This window comes from Podarcis vaucheri, assembly GCF_965113315.1.
Source record: "Podarcis vaucheri genome assembly, chromosome: 17".
Taxonomy (NCBI): domain Eukaryota; kingdom Metazoa; phylum Chordata; class Lepidosauria; order Squamata; family Lacertidae; genus Podarcis; species Podarcis vaucheri.
This window is the reverse complement of record NC_138755.1, coordinates 30492546-30505996: the sequence shown is the minus strand read 5'-3', so window position 1 is coordinate 30505996 and position 13451 is coordinate 30492546. Positions and strand designations below refer to the sequence as shown.

At 45.3% G+C, this 13451-nt stretch overlaps 1 protein-coding gene across 2 annotated transcripts in view; it reads left to right on the top strand.

Annotated features, from left to right (window-relative positions):
* The first annotated feature begins 4385 nt into the window (after positions 1–4385).
* SLC44A1 (solute carrier family 44 member 1) overlaps positions 4386–13451 on the top strand; it is an 89119-nt gene continuing 80053 nt past the window's right edge. The window contains exon 1 of one of the 2 annotated variants that reach the window (XM_082204803.1): positions 4386–4539. In XM_082204803.1, coding sequence (XP_082060929.1) covers positions 4510–4539 — 30 coding nt within the window. In that variant the 5' untranslated portion in view covers positions 4386–4509. The remainder of the gene's footprint in view (positions 4540–13451) is intronic. The other variant, XM_082204804.1, reaches the window with a different exon arrangement.

The window sequence follows — 13451 nt, the reverse complement described above, 5'->3', positions numbered from 1 at the left end:
CTGCCACTGAGCCAGGTTAACGACTTGTCCTGTATTCAGACTGTGAACTCACAGGCCATGGACTATCTCCTGAGCTAACCAGCAACAAGAAGCGGCTATCAGGGAGTGATCTGGTGCTTCAGAGAACCTGAAGGAATTCTGAGAGAAAGAGGGTGCTGCTTCAGTGCTGTCCAGAACCCTACTGAGGTCTTTATTTCATTAAGTTTATTATTACATTTTGGGGACACAGGTGACGCTGTGGTCTAAACCACAGAGCCTAGGGTCCTTGCCGATCGGTCCATTGCTCGGTCCCTTCTCCTGCCAACCTAGCAGTTCGAAGGTATGTCAAAGTGCAAGTAGATAAATAGGTACCACTCCGGCAGGAAGGTAAACGACGTTTCCATGTGCTGCTCTGGTTCTCCAGAAGCAGCTTAGTCATGCTGGCCACATGACCTGGAAGCTGTATGCTGGCTCCCTTGGCCAGTAAAGTGAGATGAGTGCCACAACCCCAGAGTCGTCCACAGCTGGACTTAACGGTCAGGGGTGCCTTTAACTTTACCATTACTATTACATTTACACACCACGTTTCCTTCAAGTCGCTCAGGGTGGTGTATGTGATTCTCCCATCTCCATCTGATCTTCACAATAATCCTGCAGGATAGGCTCAGCTGAAGGACAGTGGCTGGCCCAAAGTCATCCAATAAGCTGAAAATTTGAACCCTGGCCTCCCAGGGTTCCTAGTCCGGCACTCTAACCACTCACACCACATTGGTTCTTGAGTAGTAGTACCTTCCTCATTAGTATTCCAGTTCCAGCCTTCAGTTGCTTGCTTCTGTTGTTTCTTTATTTCTATTAATACATCTGTACGTACACAAAATGTAAGGAGACAGCATACAAATAGAGAAACCTGTGTTCTTCCTCCACGGTGCTATTCAAGAAGACAAGAGTGTGAGGGTTAAGAACCAGGTCAAAAGAGTGTTGTCAAAGAAGACAGATGACTCAACTACATTAGCCATGTTACAATGGTATAACTATGTTATAAACATGCGACACCAGATGGTGCTGTAGAGCACAAAACTTTGTCTATGCGATTTTACATAGTTCCTTCCCTTTTGTTATAACAATTTAATTTATGACTTATTTATAATGTTTTTTCCCCTGTGTATAGATCCTGACAGAGCAGTGGCAAGATATTGCTCACCAGCCTGCACCAAAAGAAAGTATCTTACAAGTTCCAACAAGTTAAGTCATACTTGCATGGATACATGAGACAAAGTGATTGTTTGTTCATATGTGTTGTGGAAGTTCACCAAATAGTGATAAAGTCCTGAGGATCCACCCCACCTTGTAAAGCTTTCAGATGATGAGAGAAGCACGCCCCACCCTCTGCCACCACAGGGAGCCTCTGCTGGTGCAGGGAAGTGTGGCACAATCTCCGCTGCTGCAGGAAGGTTTGGCAGGCCTCTCTGCCACCACGGGGAGGCCCAGCAAGGCCCTCCGTCACTGCAGATATATATTGTGATATAACGAGATACCATATTTAGCTGGTGATATATCGTGATGATGAAAACCAGATATCACGCAGCCCTAATAGGGAGTAAACTCCACTGACTGTAGTGGAACTTACTGCTTAGTAAACATGTCTAGGATTCCCTCATGATGCCCTACAGACTGCTTTGGCTGGCGACAGGCTCAGAGAATGCAGGATCCCTGAGAGAGATTTATCGTGAGCTGCATTTTTATAGGCTTCTACCAATTTAGAGTCAATTTCTAAGGTGTCTGTCACAAGAAGACTATTTACTAGAGCTGTCAATCAATTAAAGAATGTTTTAATTAGTTGATCAATTAATCAGCTACAAGGCAATCAACAGATCTATATAAATCTGCATATTACTGGATGCTAAATATACAGTAAATGCCTTTTTCAGAAGGGTGTTGGACGTTAAGGAGACATTTGTCAGTTTCTGAGTTGTTTATGGCTTTGTGGCTTACAGTAATAAAAAAGAGTGATAATTATTTATTACATTGTGAATGATCTCATACTTCTTTCTGCACTATAAATGTAGTGTCATTTATATAACATATTTACTCTCATGGCTTTCCCTAAAGGATACTGGGAACTGCTGTTTGGCGTGAGTGCTGAGAATTCTGTTAATGCTCCCTAGCTTTTCTTACAATACAAGTTTATAGGATTCGTTAGACAGAGCTAATGATTATTGAGGCTGCAGTTCCGTGTCCACTTACTTGAGAATAAGTCCCAGTGAATTCGACGAGACATCCTTCTGAGTTGACACACATAGGGATGTCCTAAGCTTGTTGTGTAGATGTGCCCAAATGGCTTATTCTCATACAGTCTAATCTTGACTATTATGTCTCTCACTTGCAGAGCAATCGTATACATATTCACTCAGAAGTAAGTCTCACTGTGTTCAGTGGGGCTTTCCCCCACCCTTAATCTATTCTGAAACAATGCCTATCACGTGCTGCCACTGCTCAGTCAAACAGAGTTTTAAGGGGAAGGGTAGTGGATGGTGGGTAGGGAAAGAAAACTTTGGAAGTTTTCTCTGGTTCAGATTTTAAATCTGTGTTTGATAAGAATTCTTGTGCTATATTTATTTAGTGAGAGTTACATACTGTTTAATCAACGAAAGCATGGCTTTGGGATTCATGTAGAAAGGCAAGGATAATGCAGGTGAAGATCTGAGCATTTGTAATTTCAAAATTGCTTTTCCCTCATGTTTGACACCCTGTAGGGAGAAATGTTATACAGAGAAGATTTCTCATTACCTGTTTTCATGCTTTGGAGTCAACATGGGTTGACCCTCACAATAGGTTTGTGGTCTTGTAAAATATTGTATGTGCCCAAATTGTTTCTCATTGTAAATGCAATCCACTTTTTCTAAGATTTTTCAGCAGGTGGAGAGTGGTGATCTGGATATTTGCTGAGAAATCCACAAAGCTGCTTCATGCGCACACACATGCACCGAAACAGTGACAATTTAAACATGTAAAACCAGTAAGTGTATACACCATACATGTAAAGCACATGACACCCTCCCCACGGAACCCTAGGAAGTATAGTTTGTTAAGGCAGCTGGGACCTGTCACTCTGTGAAGGGTAAATGACAGTTTTGAGGATTCTTGTGAGGGGGGGAGGGGAAGCAATGTGCTTTAAATGCATGGTGTGCAATCATTTTAAACCCCATCCGAAGGTGCAAACTCTCTGCTCTTTGAGTTTGGAATAAACTTAAAGCTTTTTCTTGGCAATAATTGAGACGAGAACACCCCTGTTCCTCCCCCCTCCCACAAAAGGATAGCCGATCTGTTACAGCTTTAATACCACGATTGCTCTCCGTTGACTTAAAATAACCACGATCCTTGCTCACTGTGTTTTTAGCTTTAAAACCACGATCGCTGCCTTTCGAATTAAAAATGAGCAACTTGACTTCCCTACCCCCCCCCCTTAAAAAAATCACTGGGTTCTCACGAGCTGTGCCTCTGCGTCCACCCACCCCGGTTCCCCTCTCGCTCCCCTGCTCCTTTCCCAACCCGTTCGCCATAGGAGAGATGCAAAGGTCACCACGCAACCGAAGGGTATAGGGAAATGATATTCCTATGAATAACGGCAGGAACAGGAAAAGGAGTGCAAGGCGCTTTCCCAAGGTCACGCAGGCATTATATCAGGAGATGAAAGCAACAACAACAACAACAACAGCCGTTGTTTTCCCAAGCCGGCGCGCTGCTAAATACTTCGCTCCACTCTTTCCCCCTCCTGCAAAAAAGAAAAAGAAAAAAAGCAGGAGGTGCGTCAAGCGAAACAGAAGAAAAGGAGAGAAAAAGAGAGAAAAGCAAGCAATAATGATACGCCGGAAGTGAGCCGGGCACGTTTAGCGGACGGGACACCCCCGCCGCCTGCCCGCTCTTCACAACGTTCCATTGCGGCGCTATAGTACTATAGCCCTTCCCGTTGCCCGCAGTAAGCGCTCTTGTGCACCATCGAAATTGGGCTCGGCTCTCCCCCGCATCCCCGGGGCGGAGAGTTCCGGGGCTGTTTCTAGGTCGCGGGGCTGCTGCCTGGTTGGTTGGTTTGGTTGGCTGGCGAAGGCGGCCGCCTGCTGTTGTGTTGCTGCTGCTGCTGCTGCTTCTCCCTCCCTCCCTCCCTCCGCTCGCGCCAAGCCCCGCCCCCAGGAGCGCCGCGCGACGCTGCCGCCGGGATGCGGGAGGAGGAGGAGGAGGAGGAGGAGGAAGAGGAGGAGGGATGCTGAGGAGCTAAGGAGCCGCCTCGGCGAAGGGATCCTCCGGGGCGCCGCTGCGGACAAGCGGGCGGGCGAGCCCTCGGGGCGGCGGAGGAGCCAGCAGCCCAGCTCCCCCCCCCCGCGCTTCTCTCCCGCTCCCTCCTCCGCCCTTTCCCCGCCGCCTTGCCGCCGCTCCCCCCGCCGCCGCCGTCGCCCTGGGGCCGGGCGGGCGGCCGGGGAATCGCGGCGCTTGGATGCCGGGAGCCCGCGGCAGAGACCCAGCCCCGAGCCCGCCATGGGCTGCTGCGGGAGCGCCGCCTCTCAGGTGAGTCAGGAGGGGAGGCGAGGGCAGGAAACCCCCCCCCCCGTCCTTAACAGCACCCCAAATAGAAGCTCCTCCACCTTTTATTTTATTTTATTCTAGGTTCTTAGTCTTGCCCTGCCCGCGCTTCTCTTCCTTCCCGCTTCCCATTTGCGTCAATTCTTCACCCCCCCCCTTTTCCCAGTTCACACCTTGGCATGTTTATATTTATCTGGATTTTTTTTACACCCTCACCCCCCCCTCATTTCTCTTCCTTTTCTTCCTGGAGATTCTGGAGTAGGTTGGCATAAACTTATGCAACCGAAATGGAATAGGATTTTGGTTTTTTTTTCGGGGGGGGGGGGAGAAGCCTCCTAAGCCCCATCATCTACTGTCACCCACGCCTGCTCCGAAAGGGCTCTCCGGTTGCAACCCCGGTGTGTCATAATCTAGCAGTTGGGTTGTCTCTGCCGCTGCTGCCACCCTCCAGTCACGACCATTCTGACCCTGGCATTGATTTATAAATAATATCGGTTTCGGGGGGGGGGGGCAACCTTTAAAAGTGCCCGAAGCAAAGGAGGTGCGAAACGGACACTGTGCGTTAAGGAGAAGGGAACAGAATCAAAAGCAGTGTTGCAAATGCATCCCTCCTGCAGCTGCTTGTTTTCAAGTGTGAATGAATGAATGAATGAAGTGTTTCTTTACCAACTGGTAGGAGGAATGAGCCTAAGCAATTCCTCCCCCGCTCGAATCGCTCAACGGATGCCTGTCTCACCTCTTGTTTTTGCTGCTTTGGTATCTCTGCAATTCTCCTTTCCTTGAGTCCGTATGAACTTTCGTTGACCCATTGCTGCATACGTGGACCCTTTGGATTGTGGTGTGGTGTTTCTTAGGAGCATAGGAAGCTGCCTTATTCTCTGAGTCAGACCAAGCAGGAGATGCTTTGCCACTGAGCTACATGCCTTCCCCTTTGCCCTGTAGGAACCCTGTCGTTGAAATGTCTCTTTCCAAGTCACCTCTTAGGGAACATTTCATAAGCAGCCTTCCTAAGCGTTAGCCTTCTTGCTAAACTGTGTACAGCCTTGTTGCACACTGCCAGACACACTCAAAGAGTGTCTTGTCTCCTAACCCATCCCCATCTGCTTACTTTAATATCCATAAGAAGAGCCCTTCTGGATCAGGCCAAAGGCCCATCTAGTCAGTCCAGCATCCTGTTCTCACAGGGACCAGTGAGTGCAACTGTGCGCTTTTCGCTTGTGACCCCATGCAGCTGGCAGAGGCAACAGCAGAGGCAGAACATAGCTATTGTGGCTGGTAGCCACTGACAGCTGCATCCTCTGTAAGAGTATGTCCTTTGCCTCACTCTCTGCAGCAGTGCCTGTATATTTTGAAATAATCCACACTGCTGTATCCTTGCCATTCTTTATCTTTCTTCATCTACTTTGTGCCCCCCACCCCAGTTCCATCCCATCATTATACCACTTGTGCTTGCTTTAACAACCCACATTGCTTATCCATCCTTTGTGAGAAGTATGCCTGCATCCTGCTGTTTATTTCATCTAGATCCTGCCCTTCTTCCAAGTGTTATCCTGTTTTAGCCTTGCAGTCTTTTGAGGTAGGCTCCACAAATTGTCCAAAGCCAAGCAGAATCCCCCCCCCAATCCAGGTACAGCCCCCTAACCACTATACCATATTCCTTTAATCCAACAGGACTTTTGTTGTCTACCTTTATTGGCACTCTCTGAGGGAGGCACTCAAGACCTCTTCACATGGACTAATTATCGCTTAAGTTTTAAGACATTTTGATTTTTCTACATGGAACTTTGGTGGTAAAAGGGTGGATTACTTACACAGCATGTTCAAAACTGGTGCTAGTAATTGTGAAGATAGCATTGTGAGGACAGCATTAGAGAGGTGCCAGTAACTTTTCCAGGTGGAATATTCATAAGGATAACAGATGAACTTGTAGATACGTTCTCCGTTCTTGAAGGATGGGTGTGAAGTCTTCATTGTCTAATGATAGGCAAGGCTAATTTGTTACAGTTCTGTTCAGATTATTTTCTGTCTTTTTTGTGCCTGTATGAATAAGAGGCAATTTGTCAGTGTATTGTATTCTATCTCTCCCACTATCCATACTCATCTATTCCTTCTGTAGAATGCCATCTTTCTCTAGGCCCTCTGGAGAGGGACTTCAGTAGCCAATGACGAAACTGACAAGAATACTGTATAATGGCAGCATCTTTGTGAATAAGCGTGGGAACTTAGGTCTGCTGTTGGAATATATATACTACAAACATAATGTACCTGTTACAATGCACAACACCCGACCTGTGATAAAGCAGCATTGTGATGACTATCATTTTCTGATCCCTGCACTGATCCATTCGATACATATTTAGTCATGCACATTTTTTTATGTTCAGAAAAGTTATTGAGGTTTGAACCCAAGTGGTTTGGGTTTTCTTTTTCTTTTTTCAGTCCAAGTAACATACATAGAGGGGCTTCTGGTTTTCTGCCCATTCTCTTTTCCTTCTCTTAGGTAAAGGATAAAGAGACCCCTGACCATTAGGTCCAGTCGTGACCGACTCTGGGGTTGTGGCGCTCATCTCGCTTTATTGGCCGAGGGAGCTGGCATACAGCTTCCGGGTCAGCATGACTAAGCCGCTTCTGGCGAACCAGAGCAGTGCACGGAAATGCCATTTACCTTCCCGCCGGAGCGGTACCTATTTATCTATTTGCACTTTGATGTGCTTTCGAACTGCTAGGTTGGCAGGAGCAGGGACCGAGCAACGGGATCTCACCCCGTCGCAGGGATGAGAACCGCCGACCTTCTGATCAGCAAGCCCTAGGCTCTGTTGTTTAACCCACAGTGCCACCTGCGTCTTTCCTTCTCTTAGCTTTAGCCTATTTTTATTTGCCATGGCTATATTGTCGTCCTATTAGTTTCAAGCCATAGTAAATATCCCCTTCCCTTAATGGTTCCCTTCCTTTTCATAATGTCAGTGAGCATATTTTTGCCTTCTCTCATACCATGTAGTGTGATTCACTTCTCTGAACCTTCTAAAACTCTCTGCTTGGTTGGCATCCATTATGCAGTGTGTCTGCTGTGTGATTATGAGACCGTGTGCCCCTGTGATTTGGATTGATCAGCAGATGGCCCTGCATTGTGGCAGCAGGCACTGGATCACTCAATGGCTTTTTGGTTCCATTCAGCTCCATAATTCCATATTTTTGAATCAACAGTGTTGAAAAACAAACATGTGTTAGTTGAGTAAGTTTGAACAAATTAACTTTCCTGATAGTGGCTTAATATTAGCAACTCGGGTTGTTCAGTTTGTTCCTTGCTTCTTATTGTTACATGTTCTTTACATGATATACACAGTTTTTCAACATTTGGGGTTTTCTTTTTCTGTCTGGCTTTCTCCTCAGGTTGAATCCGCTGTGTGCCTCATGACCTGTTGGTATCTGTCTCTTCTATCAAATTGCTAGATTACCCCCTTTTCTAATTTTGACCATTACAATATTCTTGTGCGTTTTGCCTCTACTGCTTTGTGGAAGAGTATTTCCAATTATGCTTGTTTGCAAATGATTGCTCTGCTCATAACCTTGTTATTCAAGTCTTTCTTCTTGTCTCAAAGGCTCTTCCTTTTCTTTATGTTCTTTTCCTTTGCCTTCCCATAATAGTAGTTAAAAACAACAGCCTACACTCAAATTTATTTCCTTACTCTGAATTTATTGATCTTTGCTCAACTACCCTTTAAAAACATAAACTATGGTTGAATTTAATCTGCTGTAGGAGAAGGCAAGAAACCTTGTCATTAATATTTGCTTACCCATCTAATTTTCCTTATCCTTTCATGTAAAGCTTTTTCTGCTGTACTTTGTTCTGCTTTGTTATCCTTGCAGTACAAGTATTTATTTTAAGATATAAGAACATACTTGGTTTTTCCTGCTGCCTTAGATCATGTTTGGTAATGTTTTTCAGGCAGCTTAATTTGGGAATCCTCTTCCATGGACCCAAACCACTGATTTGCTCAACTAGCAAGGGTTTGAATGTGGTGGAAGTATCCTTGTGTAGGCAGGGAGCTATCACGGTCAGTAGTCGGCATAATCTCCCAAAATGGGGCAGTTTGGGTGTGAGGAAAGGGTAGAACCTGGCTGGCCAACAATCTGATGAGTCTTAAGCCAGTCCAGCTACTTATCTGATCCAGATCTCTCTTCTGTGCCATTCCGGAGCTGGTTCCTCTCCCTCACCTTCCATCCTTGGTGGCATGAACAGCAGATCTCCACATTGGCAGTGGCTCCAGGGCTCCATTCAGACCTGCCGTTCCCCAGGCAGGAGTTGGGATTGTTCCCTTAATCTTTTCCGTTGAAATTCTTGTATGAAATCTCCATTTTGCTCAAGTTTGCTTGCTGTCGTCCTGACCTTTTTCTGGTCTGCAAGGCACTTTCTACAATGAGTTGGTCATGTCATCCAGCCTTGTAGGATCCTTGTACAGTGGTACCTCAGGTTACATACGCTTCAGGTTACATGCGCTTCAGGTTACAGACTCCGCTAACCCAGAAATAGTACCTCGGGTTAAGAACTTTGCTTCAGGATGAGAACAGAAATCGTGCGGCAGCGGCGCAGCAGCAGCAGGAGGCCCCATTAGCTAAAGTGGTGCTTCAGGTTAATAACAGTTTCAGGTTAAGAACGGACCTCTGGAACGAATTAAGTACGTAACCAGAGGTACCACTGTAATCTCTTTCCAAACAGGCACCCCTGTTGCAACAAATTATTGCGCAACCTTAAAGACCCAACAAATATACAGTGGTACCTCAGGTTAAGTACTTAATTTGTTCCGGAGGTCTATACTTAACCTGAAACTGTTCTTAACCTGAAGCACCACTTTAGCTAATGGGGCCTCCCGCTGCCGCTGCACGATTTCTGTTCTCATCCTGAAGCAAAGTTCTTAACCTGAAGCACTATTTCTGGGTTAGTCTGTAACCTGAAGTGTATGTAACCTGAAGTATATGTAACCCGAGGTACCACTGTATTATGGCATAAGCTTTGGTGGGCAAGAGGCCACTTCATCAGATGCATGAAGTGATGATACACTTCATCAGATCCTGAGTTACAGGTATATACAGTGGTGCCCCGCAAGACGAATGCCTCGCAAGATGGAAAACTCGCAAGACGAAAGAGTTTTCCGTTTTGGAGGTGCTTTGCAAAACGAATTTCCTATGGGCTTGCTTCGCAAGACGACAATGTCTTGCGAGTTCCTGCTGGTTTTTCCCCTCCCCCCCTTTTTCTAAGCCGCTAAGCCGCTTATCAGCTGATCCGATCAGCAGATAAGCCGCTAATAGCGCTAATAGCGCTAATCCGCTAATCCGTCAATGGGCTTGCTTCACAAGACAAAAAAACCGCTAGACGAAGAGAATCACAGAACGGATTCTTTTCGTCTTGCGAGGCACCACTGTAAGTGCGTGGCATTGTCAACTTTTGTGGTGGTGGTCATTCTGTGATTCTATGAAAACAGTTGTTGATGACAGACGTCCTGTGGCAATTCTGCAGCAGACCCAGATGCCAACTCTACCCCTAGGCCTACTCTGGCAACTTTATTACAGGACTTAAAAATGTCATCCACAAAGGGCTGCCAGCAATGCTTTGCACATTCTACATAGCACAAACAGGCCACAAATGGGCACAGATCTGGTGTGACAGTATTATAAAAACCAGCAGAAGAACATTTCATCCTCCCAGGATACTTTGTAAATGACCTTAAAATGGCCACACTTGAAAAAAATAGGAACTTCAAAGGAAGGCTGCACTGTGCAAGTGCTGAATTGCAGTATGGCAAGAAGTCCAGAGCTGTCAGCTGAGGACTGAATGGAGACAAAGTATTTTTATAACCTATGTTAAGTGTCCAGGATGTATGAATAACTCTTTGTGAATTATCACAGTTAATTATCCTAGCCTGGGAGAAAAGCAGGGTATAAACACATTTTAAAAATAAGTAAAAATAAATAAATTATATAATTATGTGTACTTTTCTGCATTTCGTTTTTCTCTGACCTCTGTTTATAATCTTTCCTGCAAACTATGCATATATATTCTGGTAACTCAGGATACATTTCAATGTACTACACGAAAAGCTTATGCTATATTATAAATACATTAAATCTTCGAGGTGCTGCAAGATGCTTTGCTTGTTAGTCTTATGCCTTTTAGCCACTGCTTTTTTTCTTTTTTTAAACTTACTTGCAGTGATAGAAACTCAGATATACAGTGGTACCTTGGGTTAATTACTTAATTCGTTCCGGAGGTCCGTTCTTAACTTGAAAACTGTTCTTAACCTGAAGCACCACTTTAGCTAACGGGGCCTCCTGCTGCCGCCACGCCGCCGGAGCACGATTTCTGTTCTCATCCTGAAGCAAAGTTCTTAACCTGAAGCACTATTTCTGGGTTAGCGGAGCCTGTAACCTGAAGCGTATGTAACCCGAGGTACCACTGTATAAGCTAGGCGCCAAGTGACTCCTTAAACCAGGGTTACAGTGGCCAAAATGGAATGCCTGGTTGAGATTTTTGGGCCAGGCAGCTCGAAAGTCGTATTTTTCAATATGACTTTTTGGTTCCTGACATTCGTTCTGATTGTGCAGATAAAATATAACGGATAGAATTCTGCAGGATGTGTTTCTTGTGTGTGAAAACAGTCAAGATTCAAGGATCCCCAGGCATGTACTTCCAGATGGTGGAGTCTTCAGGCGCCATCCTGCCACCCAGGCATCTTCACTTGGTCTCAAGTGGCTGATAGCCAGGTGCAAAATGCGCCTGGCAAATTTTGAATGCTGCTTCCTTCTGAAGTTTTAAATATTTCTTCTTCTTCTCCTTACTGATGATTTTCCAGTCATGCCTAGCAATATGGCTTTTTATTTTATAATGCAATCTTTCCTCCGGTGTTCTCATTAAATGTGAAATTCACTTCTCCAGTAAAGATGGAGTTCTACCACTGTACCTACCCTTAGAGCTTCTTCCCAAATGCATCTGGACTTTCCCTTCGCAACACCACTTAATTGCCTCATCTGTTCTATTTGTCATTTGTTTAGTTTCTTCAGTGTCTGGACAGGAACACAGGGCTTAGGAGTGTGTTTGAAGGAAGAACTCACAGGTCTAGTTGTGGCTGCAATTGTACTTTGATGCACACAATTGCTGTGAAGTCTTCATACTGTGAATGTCAAGGCTGTTCCAAGCAACTCTGCCCTTAGAGAACTATCGGGTGGGTGCTTCCACTTTGTAAGGGCCATTCAGGGAGGCTGAATGTTGGTCTCCCAGATACTGGATAGATTAGTCAGTTGGTCCAGCCAGAACAGAGTTAGAATTTTTGTCTAATTACTGCCAGCCACTTCTCAGGCAGGACTCACCTGTTGGGCCGCTGCCATTCTCAGTGAAAGCCGTGGTACAAAACGTCAGTTTCTATAGGGCAGTTGCAAAGAATCGTTCACCTAACAAAGACTCTGTGTGCATGCTTGGAGATGCTTAGTCCTAATGCTTGGATGTTTGCAACCTTTGTAGCGTTGCCTGTTGAACAGGACTCTCACCATGCCCATTAAATTTGTTTTTGGGATGAGGGGCCTCCAGGTAGTCTATAAAGGTTCTGAGGACTACTCATCTTCTAAAGAAAGTAGTGGGAGTTTTGTGGTACTGAACTTAATTCTCTGGTTTTTTTCTTCTAATAAATTGATACGTTTCATACTTGATTTATTTTGATGAAGCGAATGAGATTCTTTTCATCTAGAGGTCAGTTTAAGATTTTGACTGGGAAAAATGGCATAGAAATGTGGAACTAGTAGTATACCTATAATTTGTCAGTGTCTAGCCAGTATAGCAGGTACTGTATTAATCTAAAATTTGAACAAATTATTTATCTACTTAAAAAAAGAGAGTCTAGGTATATCTACATACCGGTAGATATTGAATTGGTATTCTGTTCCAGCATGTTACAAGGCTACTTAGACTTGGACTAAAAGGCTTTGTTCTTAGAGCTTCAATGCCTGAGCTGTGTGGTGGAGTTAGCTGATAAGATCTAATCCATCCCCGCCCCCCAGCTGTGTTCCTGGGAATCCTGGAGTTCTTCAGCTTTCCCGAAGGTTAGCTTGTCTGCCTCTACAGATCTTCCCCAGCAATACGTAGCAGCAGGGAATTATTGGGCATGTCTCTGCGTGTTTAGGGCAGTGGTGAGGCTCCGCAGGCCTGGCTGATGTCCCAAATAAACTGGAAATATGCTTTAGAATGCATGTCTGGATTCTCTGCAACCCACAGGGATTTGTAGCCGGACGAAGAGAGATCAAAAGGGTTCTTCCTTGAGGGTATAAAGCTTGAAAATCGTGGATCTGTTGTTTGACTCTTATAATGAAAGTTGGAATACCTCAAACCTTTCTTGATGGGAAATTAAGACACAATAAGAACACGTGCAGGCAGTACAACTCTACGTAGTGTACATTGAGTCTTCTGCTCTAGGTGGTAACAACTGAAATGTGAAACTTAGGGCTAATTAAGTGTGTGGGCAAGGGTGTAGTAAGCGGGGTAAGGGGGGTCATGGCCCTGGGTGCACAATTTTGAAGGGGCGCAAACCAGGCACTCCCATGTTTTTGTTCCCATGTCTCTGTCCTGCCCCTCCTGCTGGTGGAGTTGTCTAGTCCTTCAGTGAAAAAGACAGTATGGAGAGAGCAAAACCTTCTCCCTTTTCCCTGTTCCTCTTATCTGTGCTCCACTGCTTTAAGTATCTTTCTCCTAGTTTCGCTCATCCTGGAAATGTGGCAGGATGGGAGGAAAGTGCTTTTTAAGTAACCGAGCACAGCATGGTAGGGCAGGGGGCATGTTTTATTTTCTTCCCCCAGCATGTTCCTTACTTCATGTGGGAATAGGCCAGACAACTAGATGGCTGCCCCGTCACATC